The 24,560-nt window shown below is 47.6% G+C and overlaps 1 protein-coding gene across 1 annotated transcript in view; it reads right to left on the bottom strand.

The window, feature by feature from the left end:
* The window catches only part of OTOG (otogelin), a 98,606-nt gene that overhangs the window by 48,502 nt on the left and 25,544 nt on the right, over window positions 1-24,560 (bottom strand). Inside the window, exons 9-18 of the mRNA XM_075836793.1 lie at window positions 17,632-17,739; window positions 13,114-13,252; window positions 12,454-12,588; window positions 11,603-11,749; window positions 11,408-11,527; window positions 10,221-10,337; window positions 9,451-9,607; window positions 8,410-8,436; window positions 7,567-7,725; window positions 6,856-7,134 (exon numbers count right to left, since the gene is read on the bottom strand). Coding sequence (XP_075692908.1) covers window positions 6,856-7,134; window positions 7,567-7,725; window positions 8,410-8,436; window positions 9,451-9,607; window positions 10,221-10,337; window positions 11,408-11,527; window positions 11,603-11,749; window positions 12,454-12,588; window positions 13,114-13,252; window positions 17,632-17,739 — 1,388 coding nt within the window. The remainder of the gene's footprint in view (window positions 1-6,855; window positions 7,135-7,566; window positions 7,726-8,409; window positions 8,437-9,450; window positions 9,608-10,220; window positions 10,338-11,407; window positions 11,528-11,602; window positions 11,750-12,453; window positions 12,589-13,113; window positions 13,253-17,631; window positions 17,740-24,560) is intronic.

Genomic DNA, 24,560 nt, shown 5'->3' with positions numbered 1-24,560 from the left:
TAGTCCTTGGGACTTGTAGGCTTCTTGTATGGTGGTTTTTACCCATCTCGCTAGAGAGCCTTTTGAGGCTTTCTTTCCTCTATTCTTTCCCCCAAACAGGACAAATAGATTTTTATCTCGTCTCCAGGAGGAGGTTCTATCCAGATACTGAAGAATTGTTCGCCTGACATCCAGGCAATGGAATTTTTCTTCTTGTTGGTCTTTTGGATCTGGATAAAAGGAAGGTAGAATTATTTCTTGTTCTCTATGGAAAGCGGTAGATACCTTTGGAATAAAGGAGGGGTCCAGCTTTAGGATGATCTTATCCTCTTGTACTTTTAGGTACGGTTCTATGATTGACAGAGATTGGATTTCTCCAATCCTTCTTGCTGAAGTAATAGCGACTAAGAATGCAGCTTTTAGAGTTAAAAAATGCATACTAATTTTGTCGAGCGGCTCCAAGGGGGGCTCACAAAGAGTCGTTAACACCACATTCAAATCCCAGGTAGGAACTGATTTCTTTAGGGAAGGTTTCAGTTTAGAGACCGCTTGGGTGAATCTTCTGATCCACCGATGTTCAGCCAGAGGAGTGTTAAAAAAATTACCTAAGGCTGAAATCTGTACCTTTAAGGTACTAGGGCTAAGTCCTTTTTTGAATCCCGATTGTAAAAAATCTAGGATTTTTGCAATGTTGGGAGAAAAGGGATCTGGTCCTGGGATTCCATGCCAGGAACAGAATTTCTTCCAAATCTTTTGATAGATTTTTGAGGTAACTTCTTTATGACTTGATAAGATAGTTGAAATTACCTCGTCTGACAGACCGTGGTTCCTCAAGATCTGCCTTTCAGGATCCAGGCTGACAATTTCAGAGTCTCTATTCCCTGGAAGAATAAGGGACCCTGGGAGAGAAGATTCTCCTTGACTGGGAGCATGATAGGATCTTCCAACGCTAGGTATTGTACGATTGGAAACCAACTTCTTTTCGGCCAATAGGGAAGAATAATGATGAGCTTTGTCAAATCTTCCTGGATTTTTCTTAATACCATTGGTATTAGAGGAAACGGAGGAAAGGCATAGGCCAGATCCATGTCCCAGTGTTGGGACAATGCATCTACTCCCAATGGGTTGTCTCTGAGATTTAGGGAGAAGAATGTCTCTACTTGAGTGTTTTTCCTCGTGGCAAACAGGTCTATTTGTGGATAACCCCAATTTCGGGTTAGGCAACGAAAGACTTCCTTGTTTAGGGACCATTCTCCTGGGTCTACTTTTTCCCGACTCAGGAAATCTGCTGATAGGTTCTCTGAGCCTTTTAGGTGGACTGCCGTGACTGATAGGACGTTTTCTTCTGCCCAACTGAAAATTTGTGCAGAGAGGCCCTGAAGAAGAGTGTGTCTTGTTCCCCCTTGATGGCGAAGAAAGGACACTGCTGTCGTGTTGTCCGATAAAATTCTTATATGCTTCCCTTTTATGGTGGGTGAAGCTCTTATAAGTGTCTCCCATACAGCTCTTAGTTCTTTGAAGTTTGAAGACATCATCTTCATTTGACCAGTCCATGTGCCCTGAAAGTGTTGGTCTTGGATTACTGACCCCCAGCCGTGTTTGCTGGCATCTGTGGTAATCACTACATAAGGAGAAGTTCTCCAGGGGACTCCCTTGTCTATGTTGTTTGTGCAGAGCCGCCACAGGAGAGATGATTTCACAGTCTCGGAAATTTGCATTTTTAAATTCAGGGAGTTTTGTTTTCGATCCCACCGGGACAAGATCAGATTCTGTAAGGGTCTGGAGTGAAATTGGCTCCATGGAATAGATTGGATGCAAGATGTCATCATTCCCAACATCCGCATACATTCCCTTATGGAACAGGCGTCTTTCCCCCAAAATGTCCTCACTTCTGCCAGTAGGAGTATTTGTTTCTCTCTTGGGAGGAAGGAATGCTGAAGGGAGGAGTCCAGCAGTACTCCTAAGAAGACCTTCTGTTTCTGGGGAGGAAGACTCGACTTCTGAAAGTTGATTATCCATCCCAATTTTTGTAGTAGGGAAAGAACCTGTGACTGATGACTGACTAAGATAGCAGGAGTATCTGCTGTCAACAAGAAGTCGTCTAGATATGGGATAATTACTATACCTTGACTTCTTATGAATGCCATGATCTCTGTCATAATTTTTGTAAAAATTCTGGGGGCGGAGGAAAGGCCGAAGGGGAGGCAGACAAACTGGAAGTGGAGAATGGAAGGACCGTCCTGAATTGCGAATCTGAGGAATCTCTGGTACGCGGGGTGGATAGGAACGTGATAATACGCATCCTTTAAATCGATCGTACACATTGATGCCTCTTCCCTTATTAGAGGAATAGTCGATCTGATAGACTCCATCTTGAATTTCCGATAATTCACCCATTTGTTTAGGAACTTCAGGTTGATTATTGTCCTGTAGGAACCATCTGGTTTTTTGACCAAGAAGATTTTCGAATAGTGGCCCTTGCATATCTCGTTGTGGGGAACTGGGGAAATGGCTCTCAATCTGAGTAATTTCTGGACGTCCTGGATAAGTACCTGATGAAGATCTTTTGCTTGGTACTGGGTTATTAGGAATTTCTCTGGAGGAATGGAGGAAAATTCTATTTTGTATCCTTCTTCTATTATCTTTAGAACCCAGGGGTTCTGGGTTATTCTCGACCATTCGGGATAAAATTGTAGGAGTCTTCCCCCCACACTCTTGGCGTCATTGCTTTGAGGGCTGGAATGAATTATTTGGGTTAAGGAGATATCCTCGACCCCTTTTCCCTTTGGGGTAACTCCAGCGACCGGACTTCCCTTTCCCGCTGTAGTTCTGTGAAGTAGGATCTCTCTGTTGGCGAAATCTTCCAAATTGAGGGGGTTTTTTTGGTTTCTCTTCAGGAAACCCCTTTTTTCTATCTGTTGCACTCTCCAGTATGTTATCAAGGAGAGGACCGAACATCAGAGACCCTGTAAATGGGATAGAACACAACTTGTTTTTGGACTTAGTATCTCCTGACCACATTTTGAGCCATAATGCTCTTCTAGCAGCATTTGAGAGAGCCCCATTCCTGGCAGCAAATCTAATAGATTCTGCTGAAGCGTCTACCAAGAATCCGGTTGCCATTTTTAGTAACGGTAGAGATTCTAGTAGCTCTTGTCGTGATGTCTTCATCATCAGATGGGTCTCTAGCTGGTTTAGCCATATGAACATTGCTCTTGCTACTGATGTGGCCGCGATATTAGTTGAGATCAAGGCAGAGGAAGATTCCCACGCTCTTTTTAGTAGTCCGTCTGCCTTTCGGTCCATGGCGTCCCTCAACTGAGAGGAATCTTCAAAGGGGATTGCGGTTTTTTTAGCAACCCTGGCGACTGGGACATCTACTTTTGGGATTTCATCCCAAGGCTTAGTGTCCTCTGGATCAAAGAGAAGTCTGTTCTTAAAATCTCTTGAAATGAAGAGCCTTTTTTCTGAATCTTCCCATTCAGTTGTCACCATTCTTTTAAGATTTTCGTTTACCGGAAAAACCCTTGTTTTCTTTCCCGTTAGACCTCCAAACATCTCATCCTGGATGGTATGTGGTTGGTCCACTTCGGGAATATCCATAGTTTCCCGTATTGCTTGAATTAGGGTATCAGACATCTCGGAAGAGAAGAAAAATTTTTTCTCTTGAGTGGAAGAAGTTGAAGGTAAGAGTTCGTCTCTTTCTTCTAACTCATCTTCCGATAGGTAATAGCACTCCTGTTCAGAGTCCGACCCCTGAGAAGGAGGCCAATATTTTTGATCCACTTCAATCCGTGGTCTTTTTGCCCGGGAGTGTGAGGGAGTTTCTTGCGGAGGGGCGAGGGAGGCTACTGACTGACCCACTTCCTCACGAATCATAGTCCTAAGTTCGGACATGAACGTTGGTTGTTCCTCCTTTAGTATTTTGGCAATACAATCCTGACACAATTGTTTTTTATGGGACTCTGGCAATTTTTTTGCACAAGTCGCACATTTTTTAACCTTCTTTTTATCAGTTTGTCTCTGAGAGAAATCTTTTTCCTAGAGAAAACAGAAGGTAGGTAAAGTATGGTGTACATACATAAGGGGTCATACCCTTCCCCAAGGGTGAGACTCACGTGACCCTGGGACATATCTGGAGTTCCATCAGGACGAGGAAGTTCCATATCGCGACAGGTAACAGGCAATGCAATATGCAAACCACAAAAAATAAATCCAAGTTAGAGTTATCAGCTCTAACTACATACCTGTGCGTGTCCCTTTAAATGCGGGCGTTTTGAATTTCCCGCCTTCCAAGATGGCCGCGGACCGGAAGTAGCCCGACGTCATATCCGGTCGGCTATTCGTCCAGCGTGTACCTGGAGTGCAGCCGCCATAGCCGGCGCTAAGGCTTGCTATGCGGTGCAGCGAGGATCCCTGCCGGTGCGTCCATGCCTATGGAGCTGCCGGTCCCCGCCTGGTCCGCGGTCCGGCCGAAGCCTGCTTGGGAAACCCCAGCCCCCACACACTACCAGAACCCTGCCTAGGATTCCTCCGGTAGGTGTCTTAGGGAGGGAGCTAAGGGACCCGTCGTATGAGGGGTGTTAGCCTGGGCTTTAGGGGGAAGAGAAGGGGGAGTGCACGGACCCCCCGATCTTGCCCCCTGCCCGAGTTTTTTCTTGCACTAATACAGGAGCGACGCTCTCTGCTCCTGACCCTTGTGGGGACAGGAAGAACACTGGCAAGTGGGTGGTGGGAGGGGCCTTTTAACCTCTCTGTCTTCCTGTCCCTACAGAGGTCAAGAGGGCAACCTCCTGTAGTGCTGTCATGAGGGATGTACTGGAAATATAGAATATTTGTGGCCGAGTCACCAGCAGGAACGGCAGATACATAATGTAAAGCTGAACATAAAAGGATAAAGTGGTCGCCATAACTTCCTGCTTTATTTCATCTATTTCCGAGGGATTCCTGCGGGGGCTCCACCATCACACCACATCCACCCCCATCTTACAACTCTTCTAATCTTTCTGGATTTACTTAGATTCTACAAATATGGAAAATTTCTCGCTCAGAGCTCACAAAAATGATGGAGGAATAAATCGCAGGTTTCACGTGGGACAGAAGCCATGGTGGGCGCTGTTCCGTCTACTTCACATGAAGCCTTCCATAGACAAAAAGGAAGAGTGCCACCTGATGGCTTAAACAGTGAACTGCATGACAAGTCCAGGACAGGAGAGATTTGTGCTGCTGCGATGTTCAACTCACAAAGGATTGGCAACAGCAGAACTTCTCAAATTGTATGCACCCCGAGATGTTAATGGGGACTCAGCAGGTGAAGGCCATCATCGTGCTGGTGGGGCCCAGGTGTAGTGGAGCTTAGGAGTGTCCACGATCTGGCTGGTGGGGCCCAGGGGTGACCATGATCTGGCTGGTGGGGCCCAGGGGTGACCATGATCTGGCTGGTGGGGCCCAGGGGTGACCATGATCTGGCTGGTGGGGCCCAGGGGTGACCATGATCTGGCTGGTGGGGCCCAGGGGTGACCATGATCTGGCTGGTGGGGCCCAGGGGTGACCATGACCATGGTATGGGGTGAGATGCGGCGTGGCTCTGGTATGGGGTGAGATGCGGCGTGGCTCTGGTATGGGGTGAGATGCGGCGTGGCTCTGGTATGGGGTGAGATGCGGCGTGGCTCTGGTATGGGGTGAGATGCGGCGTGGCTCTGGTATGGGGTGAGATGCGGCGTGGCTCTGGTATGGGGTGAGATGCGGCGTGGCTCTGGTATGGGGTGAGATGCGGCGTGGCTCTGGTATGGGGTGAGATGCGGCGTGGCTCTGGTATGGGGTGAGATGCGGCGTGGCTCTGGTATGGGGTGAGATGCGGCGTGGCTCTGGTATGGGGTGAGATGCGGCGTGGCTCTGGTATGGGGTGAGATGTGGCGTGGCTCTGGTATGGGGTGAGATGCGGCGTGGCTCTGGTATGGGGTGAGATGTGGCTCTTGTATAGGGTGAGATGTGGCGTGGCTCTTGTATGGGGTGAGATGCGGCGTGGCTCTTGTATGGGGTGAGATGCGGCGTGGCTCTTGTATGGGGTGAGATGCGGCGTGGCTCTTGTATGGGGTGAGATGCGGCGTGGCTCTTGTATGGGGTGAGATGCGGCGTGGCTCTTGTATGGGGTGAGATGCGGCGTGGCTCTTGTATGGGGTGAGATGCGGCGTGGCTCTTGTATGGGGTGAGATGCGGCGTGGCTCTTGTATGGGGTGAGATGCGGCGTGGCTCTTGTATGGGGTGAGATGCGGCGTGGCTCTTGTATGGGGTGAGATGCGGCGTGGCTCTTGTATGGGGTGAGATGCGGCGTGGCTCTTGTATGGGGTGAGATGCGGCGTGGCTCTTGTATGGGGTGAGATGCGGCGTGGCTCTTGTATGGGGTGAGATGCGGCGTGGCTCTTGTATGGGGTGAGATGAGGCATAGTATGGAGGTCTGAGAACCTGTACATGATTTCTGATTCTGAGACAACTCTCGATCGAGAGACATTAGATATTCAGAATCTGTCATTTGTGAAGTTGGGGATCCAGCACTCGCCACATACTGGAGTTAGATCCACAGAGTGTGACTGTGTCTCAGTGCAGTGGGTGTAATGGGGTGATCACCTCGTGCTATATCCACTTCCACCCCACACCCTGGTGTGGTCATCATTCTCTACATACTACAGTTACTCTATGTACTGCAGGTAATGGCGCCATGAGGCTACTGATAACGGGGCGCTGCTTACACTCCAGCAGATGAGGGATTATTTGTGGGTTCTTTAAAGGGAACTGGATGGGATCTGAACCAATCACCTGTGGCAGAGCTGTGAGAATTGTGCGCAGTAATAAGGAAAAGACACTTCTGGCGTTTACCTGATAATCTGAAGAGGGTGGAGAGCCTGAAAGCAGCGGAATGATGATACTTTGTCAGGTAGATGAGGGAGGATGAGACTCTCACAAAGTGTCCGGGTTTAGCGAGACTCTCGAAGGCGCTATATCCTGCCGTCCACCTGTTCTTGTGGATGATGAATGTGGAGCGTCTCTGGAACTCATCGCTTCTCTGCCATTTGGACTCTTGTAGGGTTCCATTGCTTCCCAGATGTAAGAAGAAGTTTGGCCGCTCGGCTAACTCTACGGAGACCAGGTTCCTGTCTGTGGAAATATAACGATCAGGTCAAGTCCAGAAACCCGATGTCCAATACGGATGTTCTCCGCAGGTGACCAGGGGCAACGAGCAGTCACAAATACATCTGGAATTTCTGAGGAGAGTAAATAACGATATCTACAGATAGGAGGCGCCAGAGAACGACCACCTCCCGAGACACGGAGCCACTAAGGTCTAGACTGCCTGATGGACTCGGAGGGCTGGAACTCGTTATACAGAACCGTATGTTAAATGTTGATCACCATCAGGGTCCTCTGTACATGAAAGGGGAACTGGACCCCATCTTCTCCCTTCATTCCTCAAATAACCGGTAGTAAGAAGGAAGGGTAACCCACTGGAAGACCCCGAGGAACGGGACCTTACCCCCACATTACCACCGCACAGTGCAGAGTACATCTGTGCCCAACCAGACATCTCACCGTGTGCTCTGAATAGTCCCGGGGTCATCATGAAGTCTACAGTATATCCAGGCATCTCACGATCTTCTCTCATTGGCATAACAGTGGCATCGGTCATCCGGACAGACAGCACCAGACCACTGTCCACGTGACGCAACCGGTATGGACCCTTTCCTAGAACTGAAGACAGAATGGGAGCATCCAGAAACCAATATCAGTGGATGTCATATGCCGGCTGTATAGTAGACGTGTTCTCAGTACAGTACAGACTATGCACCCATCATGGGGCCCGGACGACTCTAGAACCTCATTACAGTATGTTCTGATATACACGGAGAAGCTCAGACTGTGATGTCACTGAGTGTCTGATCGCTGACCACTGCTGCCCCCTAGTGGCACATTATAGATGTAAAATTCAGATCACTCCTAATATATCTGAGGATTCCCGTGTGCTGAGGACATTTCAGGGTTTAGGCCGGGCCTAGACATAGACTTTTTCTTAGTGAGCAAAAATAAATAAATCGATGTCCATAGGAATGTATTGAGCAGCTTGAAAACGTCTTCCCAACTCTCCTGAAGTGCTGATCTCTGAGATCCCGGCATGTCAAATCCCTCGTCTGGAGCAATTCTGAAGAGATTTTCAAGCTGCTCAATACGTTCCTATGGACAGCGTGACCGCCTAGGTGTAGCACAGGTACCTGGACTCCAGAGCTCAGCGCTGATGCTTTATTATTGGCCTCTGTTATTTGTCCCAGTTTTAGAATCCCAAACAGATCCCAAATGGCCAGAATTCTGCCATATAGCCCAGCGGCCGCACCCTATATGTGCCCAGGACTCCTACAGCGAAGAGGAGCATAAACTCACCTTTATTGTAGAATTCACAGTCATAAGCTGGAAAGAAAGACAAGGGATTAGATGAGAAGGCAGAGTATCCGTTATATTCATATAATAATACAGCTCTAATGTCATCACATACAGCTGCATGAAAGGACATCCTCGAACATGCAGCTGTGTCAGGAGGGAGAATCTCACTTGTGTATGAGAAATATCTGCAGTGTATGAGTATAAAAGAAGCTCCTGGGCCCCGGGGCCACTGAACACATGAGACTAGTGCTCTTTTGCTCCTGCATTGTGCTCCCGGACCAGGGGTAAGAGCAAAAGAGAGAATAAGGAGCAGCAGCAGAAGGAGAGAATAAGGAGCAGCAGCAGAAGGAGAGAAGAAGGAGCAGCAGCAGAAGAGAGAAGAAGGAGCAGCAGCAGAAGAGAGAAGAAGGAGCAGCAGCAGAAGAGAGAAGAAGGAGCAGCAGCAGAAGAGAGAAGAAGAAGGAGCAGCAGAAGAAGAGAGAAGAAGAAGGAGCAGCAGAAGAAGAGAGAAGAAGAAGGAGCAGCAGAAGAAGAGAGAAGAAGAAGGAGCAGCAGAAGAGAGAAGAAGGAGCAGCAGAAGAGAGAAGAAGGAGCGGCAGAAGAGAGAAGGAGCGGCAGAAGAGAGAAGAAGGAGCGGCAGAAGAGAGAAGAAGGAGCGGCAGAAGAGAGAAGAAGGAGCGGCAGAAGAGAGAAGAAGGAGCGGCAGAAGAGAGAAGAAGGAGCGGCAGAAGAGAGAAGAAGGAGCGGCAGAAGAGAGAAGCAGCAGCAGCAGAAGAGAGCAGCAGCAGCAGCAGCAGAAGAGAGCAGCAGCAGCAGCAGAAGAGAGCAGCAGCAGCAGCAGAGAGCAGGAGCAGCAGCAGAGAGCAAGAGCAGCAGCAGAGAGCAAGAGCAGCAGCAGAGAGCAAGAGCAGCAGCAGAGAGCAGGAGCATAAGAGGGCAGGAGCAAAAGAGGGCAGGAGCAAAAGAGGGCAGGAGCATAAGAGGGCAGGAGCATGAGACACCAGACTAATGTTGGGAAGTGGTGATTGGCCTCAAACTTACGACAGATTCGGGGTGACCTCCAGTCCACGGTGATTCCCTGCTGGCAGCATTGATGGGCATAGGCTGAGACACTGGTACAGAAACACTCACAGTCCCCACCGTGATTACAGCCACACGTGTCAGACAGGCAGTTGGAGTAAAACCAAGTCACATCCACCTGATGCATAACACAAACGCACAAATATCACCACACAGATGAATATCACGACATATAGGGACATTATACCACAGATGAATATCACGACATATAGGGACATTATACCACAGATGAATATCACAATACACATGACTGTTAAGAATATTACGGCACACATAAGTATCATGACAGCACACATATCACTGATATCACAGTACACATGGATATTACGCCACACATGATCATTGTTCAGGTACCACCCTAGAGACCGCAGCTCCCAGCTATATATTGTGGGTGAGCTGATAATCCACCAGGGAGAGAAGAATTCCTGGTCGCGCGGCCACTTTCTAGACTGGATCTGTTGCGGCTCAGCAAAATGTAGAAAACGTCCGGACATGAGGTTCTCGCTATACATTTTGCCACTTCACGGCGACCTCTACCCAGTGGGTCCCTGCTCTACCAGGTGTAGTATCCCATGGCAACCAATGCCGCTGTAAGACAGCATCTGCAGGGGGCGCTACCCAGAGACCATCAGCACCCATGTTGCCAGCCTATATTACATATTATATTACATAATATATTACATATTATAATGTATATTATTGCACTGGTAGGGTGCAGCAGCAGAACTCACCACCGGGTGGCAGTCTTCAAATACTTCACTCAGTAAAATCCCACATTGCTTCTTGGCAAAAGGCTCCCGCAGGGGGTTCATGTGGCAGGGACTCCGGGTGTCTGGGCTGTCAAGACACTAAATAACACATTAACTGTAGGAACAATACACAACTTGCAACAATGTGGTATCATCCACCGATCACACTGTAACAACATATCATCCACCAATCACACCGTAACAACGTATCATCCACCAATCACACCGTAACAACGCATCATCCACCGATCACACCGTAACAACGTATCATCCACCGATCACACCGTAACAACGTATCATCCACCGATCACACCGTAACAACGTATCATCCACCAATCACACTGTAACAACGTATCATCCACCAATCACACCGTAACAACGTATCATCCACCAATCACACTGTAACAACGCATCATCCACCGATCACACTGTAACAACGTATCATCCACCGATCACACTGTAACAATGTATCATCCACCGATCACACTGTAACAATGTATCATCCACCGATCAAACTGTAACAACGTATCATCCACCGATCACACTGTAACAACGCATCATCCACCGATCACACTGTAACAACGTATCATCCACCGATCACACTGTAACAACGTATCATCCACCGATCACACTGTAACAACGCATCATCCACCGATCACACTGTAACAACGCATCATCCACCGATCACACTGTAACAATGTATCATCCACCGATCACACTGTAACAACGCATCATCCACCGATCACACTGTAACAATGTATCATCCACCGATCACACTGTAACAATGTATCATCCACCAATCACACTGTAACAACGCATCATCCACCGATCACACTGTAACAACGTATCATCCACCGATCACACTGTAACAACGCATCATCCACCGATCACACTGTAACAATGTATCATCCACCGATCACACTGTAACAATGTATCATCCACCAATCACACTGTAACAACGCATCATCCACCGATCACACTGTAACAACGTATCATCCACCGATCACACTGTAACAACGCATCATCCACCGATCACACTGTAACAACGTATCATCCACCGATCACACTGTAACAACGTATCATCCACCGATCACACTGTAACAATGTATCATCCACCACAATGTACAAGGAGAACCAATCAATGCCGGAGACGCGGATTCTCCCGTTACCTCGGCCGTTTTCCAGCTGCTTCCAAATTCCTGAGGATTCGACAACTCAAAGTCGTCCGGAGTTCTCATCTCATTGACTGTTTTCAGGTCAAAATTTCCACAGAGTCCATTCAGCTGACCCTGAGAAGAGAGAAGGGAACATGATGTCATCACAACATCAACACCGCAGGGCGACACGGGGCCCTCAGACATTACCTGCCACTGGGGCCCGGCCTGGATGTGAAGGGTCGTCCTCTGGTCCCACAGAAGTGTTATATATTCCGAGGGGAAGTGGATGAAGGTGAAGAAGCCGGCCTGCCAGATGTGCAGCTCCTGGGACTGATCAATCACGCTCCATGGACTCTGGAACAGATCAGAAACGGGCGGTCAGAGCACTGCGCGGCCCCCACAAGTATAGCCCCCACATGTATAGCCCTTCAAGATTACACCCACAGGATTACCCTCCACAATATTACCCTTACAATATTACACCACCCCCACAAGATTACCCTACACATGTATAGCCCCCACATGTATAGCCCCACAGGATTACCCCCACAAGATTACCCTCCACATGTATAGCCCCTACAAGTTTACCCCCCCCCCCACAAGTATAGCCCTTCAAGATTACACCCACAGGATTACCCTCCACAATATTACCCCTACAATATTACACCACCCCCACAAGATTAACCTACACATGTATAGCCCCACAGGATTACCCCCACAAGATTACCCTCCACATGTATAGCCCCTACAAGCTTACCCCCCCCCCCCACAAGTATAGCACTTCAAGATTACACCCACAGGATTACCCTCCACAATATTACCCCTACAATATTACATCCCCCCCCACAATATTACCCCCACAAGTATAGCACTTCAGGATTACCCTCCACAATATTACACCCCCACAAGTATAGCCCAACAAGATTACCCTCTACACACAATATTACCCTCCACAAGATTACCCCCAACTAAATGCCCCAGGTGGGACATGCGGCTTCTTCTAGGCTCTCTGGTCCCTTTTATTGCAGATTTGGGGTGAGAAGCGGCCGCTTAGTTACCGGGGTTCCTGTGTCGTCCTGGAATAGGATTAACGAGCGGCCCACGCGGATGGAGATGATTTTTCGGCAGATGGCGCCGGTGCTGTAACAATTGACATTTTCTGCTGTGACAGAGAAGTTGCTTGGTGTCCGAGCCTGTGGGAGGAGAGGGGTTAATGTCAACATATAGTGGGGGTGGGGGCCAAACTGTCTGCAGTATACAGAAGAGATGAGTAGAGACCCTCAGAGGTCACAGTAATGACTACAAGGAGCCCCGTGCTGTAGTGGCCCCTGGGCTACCAGTTATGTGGCTCTCCTGAGGCGAGACCAATCACTTTACACGGTCGCTCAGGAATCGCCATCTACAGCCGCTCACTCGAAAACTGGGAATTCTGAGCGGCTGAAACCAAAAATATTCCAGAAAGCCTGGGAGCGGCCGGAGGTGCCCGGCATTAGCCAAGGAAGACTTTCCCGATCTCACCCGTCAGCTCTTTCTATACGCCTGATGTACGCAGCCACACTGCGCAGGAGCAGGGAGTGAGTACACGGCTGGCGCGGAGGATGAGCGGCGCGGAGGGTGAGGGGCGCGGAGGATGAGGGGCGCGGAGGATGAGGGGCGCGGAGGCAAGTCCCGTCAGGTAATGTCAGATCACCTGTAATCCAGGCAGCAGCAGCTCTCACCTTCACAAGATGAACTTCACACGATCCGACAAAATCAAAGGTCAAACCATCAAATGTCCGGTAATGGCGATCACCGTAGAACGTGCACATGGAGGGACAGGGGTGGAAGACGCACTGAAAGGCTCCATGGCGGCAAACACTGCAACACACATCATTATCATCATCATCCTCATAATCATCATTATCATCATCATCATTCTCATAATCATCATCAATCATCATCATCCTCATAATCATCATTATCAATATCATCATCATCCTCATAATCATCAATATCATCATCCTCATAATCATCATTATCAATATCATCATCCTCATAATCATCAATATCATCATCCTCATAATCATCATTATCAATATCATCATCCTCCTCATAATCATCATCCTTATAATCATCCTCATAATCATCATTCTCATAATCATCATCAATATCATCATCCTCATAATCATCATCCTTATAATCATCATCCTTATAATCATCATCCTTATAATCATCATCCTTATAATCATCCTCCTCATAATCATCATCATCATTATAATCATCACCATTCTCATAATCATCATCAATATCATCATCATCCTCATAGTAATCAATATCATCATCATCCTCATAATCATCATCCTCATAATCATCGTCATAATCATCATCCTCATAATCATCATCCTCATCATCATCATCATCCTCATAATCATCATCAATATCATCATCATCAATATCATCATCATCAATATCATCATCATCCTTATCATCATCCTCATAATCATTATCAATATTATCATCATCCTCATAATCATCAATATCATTATCCTCATAATCATCCTCCTCATAATCATCATTATCAATATTATCATTATCCTCATAATCATCAATATCATCATCCTCATAATCATCCTCCTCATAATCATCATTATCAATATCATCATCATCCTCATAATCATCATTATCAATATCATCATCCTCCTCATAATCATCCTCATCAACATCATCCTCATCATCATAATCCTCATAATCATCATCCTTATAATCATCATCCTTATAATCATCATCCTCATAATCATCATCATTATAATCATCACCATTCTCATAATCATCATCAATATCATCATCATCCTCATAGTAATCAATATCATCATCATCCTCATAATCATCATCCTCATAATCATCATCCTCAATCATTATCAATATCATCATCATCATCCTCATAATCATCATCACTCAATCATCATCATCCTCATAGTAATCAATATCATCATCCTCCTCATAATCATCATCATCATCATCATCCTTATCATCCTCATAATCATTATCAATATCATCATCCTCATAATCATCAATATCATCATAATCATCCTCCTCATAATCATCATTATCAATATCATCATCATCCTCATAATCATCCTCATCAACATCATCCTCATCATCATAATCCTCATAATCATCATCCTTATAATCATCCTCATAATCATCATCCTCATAATCATCATCATCATTCTAATCATCACCATTCTCATAATCATCATCAATATCATCATCATCCTCATAGTAATCAATATCATCATCATCCTCATAATCATCATCCTCATAATCATCATCCTCATAATCATCATCCTCATAATCATCATCCTCAATCATTATCAATATCATCATCATCATCCTCATAATCATCATCACTCAATCATCATCATCCTCATAGTAATCAATATCATCATCCTCCTCATAATCATCATCATCATCATCCTTATCATCCTCATAATCATTATCAATATCATCATCCTCATAATCATCAATATCATCATAATCATCCTCCTCATAATCATCATTATCAATATCATCATCATCCTCATAATCATCCTCATCATCATAATCCTCATAATCATCATCCTTATAATCATCCTCATAATCATCATCCTCATAATCATCATCATCATTCTAATCATCATCATCCTCATAATCATCATCATCAATATCATCATCCTCATAATCATCCTCCTCATAATCATCATTATCAATATCATCATCCTCATAATCATCCTCATCAACATCATCCTCAATCATCATCATCCTCATAATCATTATCATAATCCTCATCATCACTCATTATCATCATCATCATCATCATCATCCTCATCATCCTCATCCTCATCCATATCATCATCATCAATATCATCATCATCATCAATATCATCATCATCAATATCATCATCATCCTCATAGTAATCAATATCATCATCATCCTCAGAATCATCATCCTCATAATCATCATCCTCATAATCATCATCCTCATAATCATCATCCTCATAATCATCATTATCAATATCATCATCATCATTCTCAATCATCAACATAATCATCATCATCCTCATAGTAATCAATATCATCATCCTCATAATCATCCTCCTCATAATCATCATCCTCATAATCATCAATATCATCATCATCCTTATCATCATCATCCTCATAATCATTATCAATATCATCATCATCCTCAATCATCATCATCAATATCATCATAATCATCCTCCTCATAATCATCATTATCAATATCATCATCATCCTCATAATCATCCTCATCAACATCATCCTCATCATCATCCTCATAATCATCATCATCCTCATAATCATCATCCTCATTATCATCATCATCATCATCATCATCCTCATAATCATCATCATCCTCAATCATCATCATCAATATCATCATCCTCATAATCATTATCAATATCATCCTCCTCATAATCATCCTCATCAACATCATCCTCATAATCATAATAATCATCATCATCATCCTCATAATCATCATCATCCTCATAATCATTATCATAATCCTCATCATCATCCTCATAATCATCATCCTCATAATCATCATCATCATCATCAATATCATCATCCTCATAATCATTATCAATATCATCCTCATCAACATCATCCTCATAATCATAATCATCCTCATAATCATTATCAATATCATCATCATCCTCATAATCATCATTATCAATATCATCATCATCCTCATAATCATCCTCATCAACATCATCCTCATCATCATGATCCTCATAATCATCATCATCAATATCATCATAATCATCCTCATCATAATCATCATTATCATCATCATCATCATCCTCAATCATCATCATCCTCAATCATCATCATCAATATCATCATCCTCAATCATCATCATCAATATCATCATCCTCAATCATCATCATCAATATCATCCTCCTCATAATCATCCTCATCAACATCATCCTCATAATCATAATAATCATCATCATCATCCTCATAATCATCATCACTCATAATCATCATCATCCTCATAGTAATCAATATCATCATCCTCATAATCATCCTCCTCATAGTAATAAATATCATCATCATCCTCATAATCATCATCCTCATAATCATCATCCTCATAATCATCATCCTCATAATCATCATCCTCATAATCATCATCCTCATAATCACCATTATCAATATCATCATCATCATCCTCATAATCATCATCCTCATAATCATTATCAATATCATCATCATCATCATCATCATCCTCATAATCATCATCAATATCATCATCCTCATAATCATCCTCCTCATAATCATCATTATCAATATCATCATCATCCTCATAATCATCATTATCAATATCATCATCATCCTCATAATCATCCTCATTATCATCATCATCATCATCATCATCCTCATCATCATCCTCATAATCATCAATATCATCATCCTCAATCATTATCAATATCATCCTCCTCATAATCATCATCATCATCCTTATAATCATCCTCATAATCATCATCCTCATAATCATCATCATCATCATCCCTATAATCATCCTCATAATCATCATCATCCTCATAATCATCATCATCAATATCATCATCCTCATAATCATCCTCCTCATAATCATCATCATCATCATCCTCATAATCATCAATATCATCATCATCCTCCTCATAATCATCATTATCAATATCATCATCCTCCTCATAATCATCCTCATCCTCATAATCATCATCATCCTCATAATCATTATCATAATCCTCATCATCATAATCATTATCATAATCCTCATCATCATCATCATCATCATCAATATCATCATCATCATCCTCAATCATAATCAATATCATCATCATCATCATCATCATCCTCATAATCATCACCATCCTCATCATAATCATCATCATCATCACTCATAATCATCATCAATATCATCAGCATCATCATCATAATTATCAACATCATCAATCATCATCAGACGGAGGATGATAAAAGCGGGTACAAAGGGGCTTCCTCATAATGTTTATTCCCCACTCTACATCCTGAAATGCTCTGTGCTGCTGGAGATGCTGCTCCTTCCACTACGCTACTCAGTCTCTGACCCCTCATATGATCAGCACACTCCTCTCCTGAAATACTCTGTTCTGCTGAAAACATTGCAGCGTCCTGGATGAAGATCACAGTTTAAAGGGAAGTGACTGAATAGAAGAGGTGCCCGGACGACTCACCAGGTGTGACAGGACGAGCGGACAACGTCTCCTGGGAAATAGTCCTTGGCTTTCCATGAGCAGGGACAGGCGTCCGGGTCCAAGCACTCAGCGCCATGTTTCACCAGCCTGCAGACAAATGACCACATGTGAGCGACTCTACACGAGAATGCACCGGCGCCATGTGTGCGCCAATCCCTGTAATCTAAGAGCTACGGATGTCGCCATCTTTATCTGGACCCTGATCATTTGCTGCAGCGCGACATCACATGACAAAAGCCGCTGGAAAAGTCAAGACCAGGATCTCGCCGCTGTGAAGTCAAGATAAAGACGGCTACATCTGTACAAGTGCAAGCGTGGTCTCCAAGATAGCGCCGCGGGGCCCAATATCTCCGGTATAATATCAATAATCAGGTTATCCCACACAGATCCTAATCCCTCATATACAGCTCCTAATCCCTCATATACAGCTCCTAATCCCTTATACAGAGCTCCTAATCCCTCATACAGAGCTCCTAATCCCTCATACAGAGCTCCTAATCCCTCATACAGAGCTCCTAATCCCTTATACAGAGCTCCTAATCCCTTCTATAGAGCTCCTAATCCCTTTTATAGAGCTCCTAATCCCTTATACAGAGCTCCTAATCCCTTATACAGAGCTCCTAATCCCTCATACAGAGCTCCTAATCCCTCATACAGAGCTCCTAATCCCTTATACAGAGCTCCTAATCCCTCATACAGAGCTCCTAATCCCTCATACAGAGCTCCTAATCCCTTCTATAGAGCTCCTAATCCCTTCTATAGAGCTCCTAATCCCTTATACAGAGCTCCTAATCCCTTATACAGAGCTCCTAATCCCTTATACAGAGCTCCTAATCCCTCATATACAGTTTATATAGAGCTCCTAATCCCTTCTATAGAGCTCCTACTCCCTTATACAGAGCTCCTAATCCCTTATAGAGCTCCTAATCCCTTCTACAGAGCTCCTAATCCCTTATACACAGCTCTAAATCCCTTATATAGAGCTCCTAATCCCGTATATAGAGGCCCTTTTACGTGGCCAATTATCGGGCAAATGCTCGTTCATCGGCTGATCACATCGTTTCTGCAGCAGATCTTGGTGTGTGAACAGGGAGACGCTGCCGCCATGATGGAAATGTATGAGGACGAGTGATCGGAGAAACAAGCGATCGTCCCCACACATTACTTATCACAGCAAACGAGCGGCGATCAATGATCTGTCTGGTTGATCGGTACTCGTTTACACGGATGAGGCCCCTTTGATAAAATCTTTCCACCGGAGGAGAGCGACGCAGATTTTCTTCCTTTATTGGAATTTTTCACTGAACATTTTCTGAAATGTGTTTTTGGCCAAATTCAGGTTTTGATATTCTGAAGCTCGTGGTTTGCTGCTGTCTCTTCTCTGTCTCTTCTCTGTCTCTCAGGCTCCCCTCTCCACCTCTCCTCTCCGCCTCTCCTCTCAGTCTCCCCTCTCCGTCTCCCCTCTCCGCCCCGTCTCAGTCTCTCCTCTCCGCCTCTCCTCTCCGGCTCTCCTCTCCGTCTCCCCTCTCCGCCTCTCCTCTCCGTCTCCCCTCTCCGCCTCTCCTCAGTCTCCCCTCTCCGCCTCTCCTCTCCGTCTCCCCTCTCCGTCTCCCCTCTCCGTCTCCCCTCTCCGCCTCTCCTCTCCGTCTCCCCTCTCCGCCTCTCCTCAGTCTCCCCTCTCCGCCTCTCCTCTCCGGCTCTCCTCTCCGTCTCCCCTCTCCGCCTCTCCTCTCCGTCTCCCCTCTCCGCCTCTCCTCTCCGTCTCCCCTCTCCGCCTCTCCTCTCCCCTCTCAGTCTCCCCTCTCCGCCCCGTCTCAGTCTCTCCTCTCCGCCTCTCCTCTCCGGCTCTCCTCTCCGTCTCCCCTCTCCGTCTCCCCTCTCCGCCTCTCCTCTCCGTCTCCCCTCTCCGCCTCTCCTCTCCGTCTCCCCTCTCCGCCTCCCCTCTCCGCCTCCCCTCTCCGCCTCCCCTCTCCGTCTCCCCTCTCCGTCTCCCCTCTCCGTCTCCCCTCTCCGTCTCAGTCTCCCCTCTCCGCCCCGTCTCAGTCTCTCCTCTCCGCCTCTCCTCTCCGTCTCCCCTCTCCGTCTCCCCTCTCCGCCCCCCCGTCTCCCCTCTCCGTCTCCCCTCTCCGTCTCCCCTCTCCGCCCCGTCTCCCCGTCTCCCCTCTCCGCCCCGTCTCCCCGTCTCTCCGTCTCCCCTCCCCGTCTCCCCTCCCCGCCTCTCCTCCCCGCCTCTCCTCCCCGCCTCTCCTCCCCACTCCCCGTCTCCCCTCTGTCTCCCCTCCCCGCCTCTCCTCCCCGCCTCTCCGCCTCTCCTCCCCGTCTCCCCTCTCCGCCCCGTCTCCGTCCCTCCCCGCCTCCCCTCCCCGCCTCCCCTCCCCGCCTCCCCTCCCCGCCTCCCCTCCCCGCCTCTCCTCCCCGCCTCTCCTCCCCGCCTCTCCTCCCCGCCTCTCCTCCCCGCCTCTCCTCCCCGCCTCTCCTCTCCGTCTCTTCTCTCCGTCTCTTCTCTCCGTCTCTTCTCTGCTGCGGATATTTCCTCGTCTTCTTCTGTTCATTTAATGAAGACTCATCAGCATTAATTTAGTCTTTAGAAAATTCCAACCTGGAGGGTTCGGGGACTTCAGCCCGGCGGCCGGGGATAATACAGGAGGTTATTGAGCAGAGATCAAACACCAGTTCTTTTTTGTTGTCTGGATCCTGGACTGGGCTCAGCAGACACCGATGGGGTGGGGGGAGCAGATCCCGGACCCTCCACTAATATCCTGGTGACCGGCCTGGGGTTACAGAACTTCTCACATCTACGTTGTCCACACGGCTGGATCCTGAGCTCACATTTTTTTCCTTGTAATCCTGCAATATTACTACAACTCCAAAGCGGAACCTAAGAGAGTGCCCCCCGCCCCATCCATCAGGTGAGAGGTTACCCAGCAGCCAATGAGGTCAAGAATTGGAATAGTCAAACACCAGGTTTACATTCAGCCACAGATCATCAATCATGATAATTCCACAGCGAATCCAACCAAAAATCCACAGGAAATCCACAGGAAATCCACAGGAAATCCGCACCAAACGCTGCAAATTCTGTTGCTGATTTTGTTTCCTATTTCCCTTTGGAACTCCCGGCCCCTGTAAACTCACCTGGCGCTCCTACGGTGACGCTTCCCTGAAGGGCTGGCATCAGGACCTGGTGAACCCGGGGCCCATTGCCCTTGGGGGGCCCATGCCGGGTGTTTTACACTGCCGTCATGGCTCCTCCAGGAGCGGAATCCCTGGCCATAGCATTGGCAACACGCTGACTGGGGAGTCCACTCCTAGAGGGTTATGTACAGGGAGGGGGTGTGTGGCACTATCTATGGGGGGGGCTGTGTGTGGCACTATCTATGGGGGGGGCTGTGTGTGGCACTACCCATGGGGGGGGAGAGATGTGGCACTATCCACGGGGGGAGATGTGGCACCATCTACAGGGGGGGTGTGGCACTATCTAAAAGGGTTCTGTGTGTAGCACTATCTACAGCAGGTGGCACTATCTACAAGTGGCACTATCTACAGAGGGCAGTGTGTATATGGAGGAATGTTCCATCAGATGCCGCGCAGTGATCCCCGCACAGCTCTGCTGCATGCATGACGGTACACGAGATACATATCCTGATCATACAACAGCAGAAACACATTTTCCCATCTGCAAATAAATCTTAAATCAGTGTATAACAAGATCTGCAAGTTCCTATTAAACATTGGGTTCCAATTCCGTACCATTTTCAAGATCTCTGCTTGCTTTTTGTAAATGGGAACATGTTTGTTTATATTTGAAGGTTAAGCAGCCCATCAACATAAAACAGCTCACAGCAGAGTATATGTAACGTCCATGGCCGCCGGGTTTACTCGCCCCCCGATGCCCGCAGCCATGGATCTGTGAGCGCTGGTCCCTGTCTCCTTCCTAGGAGACGCCAGCTCTCACTTCCACTCCGTCCTGCTGTGTCCCGTAAGGTGCGCGCGTTCGCGCACAGCCTTAAAGGGCCAGCGCGCGCACAAATTATTCGTCATCATCATCAACTGCCCTGATTTCCTGGTCTATAAGAAGGCCCCAGGCCTTCTGGTCCTCGCCTGAGCGTTGTTAGTTTTCCCAGTCTGTCTCGCAAATGGTCCCTTAGTGTTTCCCGTTCCTGTATTCTGTATTGTTCTAGTTCCTGTGCCTACCTGCGTTGGAGTAGTGTCGTCTGCCACGTCCAGTGTCTTCTGCTTAATCGGATACTGCCCGCCACGTCTGGCGCGACCTGCCTCCATCCGTGCTGAAGCCACAGCCACCGTCCAGACTATTTCAGGTACCCAAGCGTTACTTTCTGCCATTGACTTTCGTATAGACTGACCTGGTCAGCTGCCTCCCCGCTACGGCGGAGCGGCCTAGTGGGTCCACACACCCTGTGTCCGTGACAGTATATAATGTATCCAGTCCACATAGAACGGCCTGAATATAAAACAAGAATGTTCCCATTCACTGACAGCAAGCATGAGATCTAGAAAATGGTGAATAATTAATACACAAAGGCCCACGTGTATCAGAGCAGCACCCTTAGCCGACTGCTACGTTAGAGGGTTATCATGCGGCTCGGGGCTGTTTTTCATACAGATGGCCGATCAACAGGGTAGGTCACCAGTATATGATCGGTGGGGTCTGACCTCCGATCCCCGCGCGATCAGCTGTTACGGCTGCCCTTGTAAATTAGGCAGGATCGGTGCCGGAAGTAGTAGGCTCCGTACACACTATGGCGGCCGCGCTGCAGTAACCCGGCCGCCATACTGTGATCAGTCACCGACCCCTGCAGAGCATCCGGAGGCCGCCGGCACAGCTACATGGCGCGGGGTCCGGATGTCAGACTCCCACCGATCACTTACTGATGACCCACCCTGTGGATCGGTCATCAGTATAAAAAACGCTCGGAGAACGGACAACGCAGCTGCTTTATTAACGTTCCTGACTGCAGGTTCCACCTGAGAAATCTCCGCCGGATACAATGACGTCACTTTCTACGCCAGCGTCTGAGCAGAGAAGAAGGTGTGAACATGTCCTAATACAATGACCCCCGGGATGCGGCTTGTTGGAGGGGGGTCCTCGCTTCCTTCATGTTCACACACAGCAGATTTCTAGGACGGTTCATACATCTCTATAGGGTTTTCAGAAACAGCCCAGTCATATTTCTAGGACTGAACCTCCACCCCACTCACGTCTGCTACAAGTCCACCACATGGGAACATTGACTTACTAGGACCACAGTCCCTGAAGAAGTCCCTCTTATAAACCCAAGGAAGACTTCAGGAAGATTACAGCAGCGCCGACACAAAGCACCAACTATAATATTCTCAGCTGCGGGAATTCACATGAAACCTTCATCTATAAACCTGGAATTAGAAAGTGCTGATCCCCCCGGAATCTTAAGCTTCTTAGCAGTTCTGTCATCTGATCCTCCAGCCGCTTATTGAGCGACACGACAAGAAGAAAGGAGAGTCCCCAGCGCCCCCACCATCAGGGACACGCTACTCCAAACCAGGACCAGCGCCCCCACCATCAGGGACACGCTACTCCCAACCAGGACCAGCCCCCCCACCATCAGGGACACGTTACTCCCAACCAGGACCAGCGCCCCCACCATCAGGGACACGCTACTCCCAACCAGGACCAGCGCCCCCACCATCAGGAACACGCTACTCCCAACCAGGACCAGCGCCCCCACCATCAGGGACACGCTACTCCAAACCAGGACCAGCGCCCCCACCATCAGGGACACGCTACTCCCAACCAGGACCAGCCCCCCCACCATCAGGGACACGTTACTCCCAACCAGGACCAGCGCCCCCACCATCAGGGACACGCTACTCCCAACCAGGACCAGCGCCCCCACCATCAGGAACACGCTACTCCCAACCAGGACCAGCGCCCCCACCATCAGGGACACGCTACTCCAAACCAGGACCAGCGCCCCCACCATCAGGGACACGCTACTCCCAACCAGGACCAGCCCCCCCACCATCAGGGACACGTTACTCCCAACCAGGACCAGCGCCCCCACCATCAGGGACACGCTACTCCCAACCAGGACCAGCGCCCCCACCATCAGGAACACGCTACTCCCAACCAGGACCAGCGCCCCCACCATCAGGGACACGCTACTCCCAACCAGGACCAATATGCTACGTAAAACTACCCAGAGCATCCGCCCTGGCAGCAGCCGCAGGGAATTCCGATAAACCGCAATCCCGCGGCAATAATAAAAAAAAAAGTAATTGTTTATACTACCTGCCCGTAGTCATGGCGACGCATGTCCCTCTCTTCTGAGTGCAACACGGCCTCCTGGGATGGCACTGTAGTCCATGTGACCACTGCAGACTTTGATTGGCTGCGGCAGTCACATGGGATGAAACATTCGGACTACTGCAGCAGGTAAGTATCAGCTTTATTTATTTACATTTAAAAAAACATTTTACTTTTTTATTTGCCGCAGAATCACAGCGTTTCCACTGCAGAAGTCGCAACACACAGCACTTTGCTGCAGGTCTTCCCACATTTAATTCAATGGGAAAAAATCTGCAACTGAAGAGCAGCGACTGCGAAGCATCAGTGACATTCTGCGGCGTCAAAAACTGCACCGCAGGTCAATATCGAAACTTTTTTTGACAGATTATTTCCACTGCGTGAGAATGAGATTTGTTTGAATCTCTTCCACTCTCCTGAAAATCTGCATTGTATTACAGTGGAACCAATGAGCGGCCTGATCCCCTCCAGATACATAGAGCGGCCTGATCCTCTCCAGATACATAGAGCGGCCCGATCCTCTCCAGATACATAGAGCGGCCTGATCCTCTCCAGATACATAGAGCGGCCCGATCCCCTCCAGATACATAGAGCGGCCCGATCC

The sequence above is a fragment of the Rhinoderma darwinii genome, chromosome 9 (genome assembly GCF_050947455.1).
Source record: "Rhinoderma darwinii isolate aRhiDar2 chromosome 9, aRhiDar2.hap1, whole genome shotgun sequence".
NCBI lineage: Eukaryota > Metazoa > Chordata > Amphibia > Anura > Rhinodermatidae > Rhinoderma > Rhinoderma darwinii.
The sequence above is the reverse complement of the archived record's forward strand: the minus strand, read 5'-3'. Positions and strand labels throughout refer to the sequence as shown.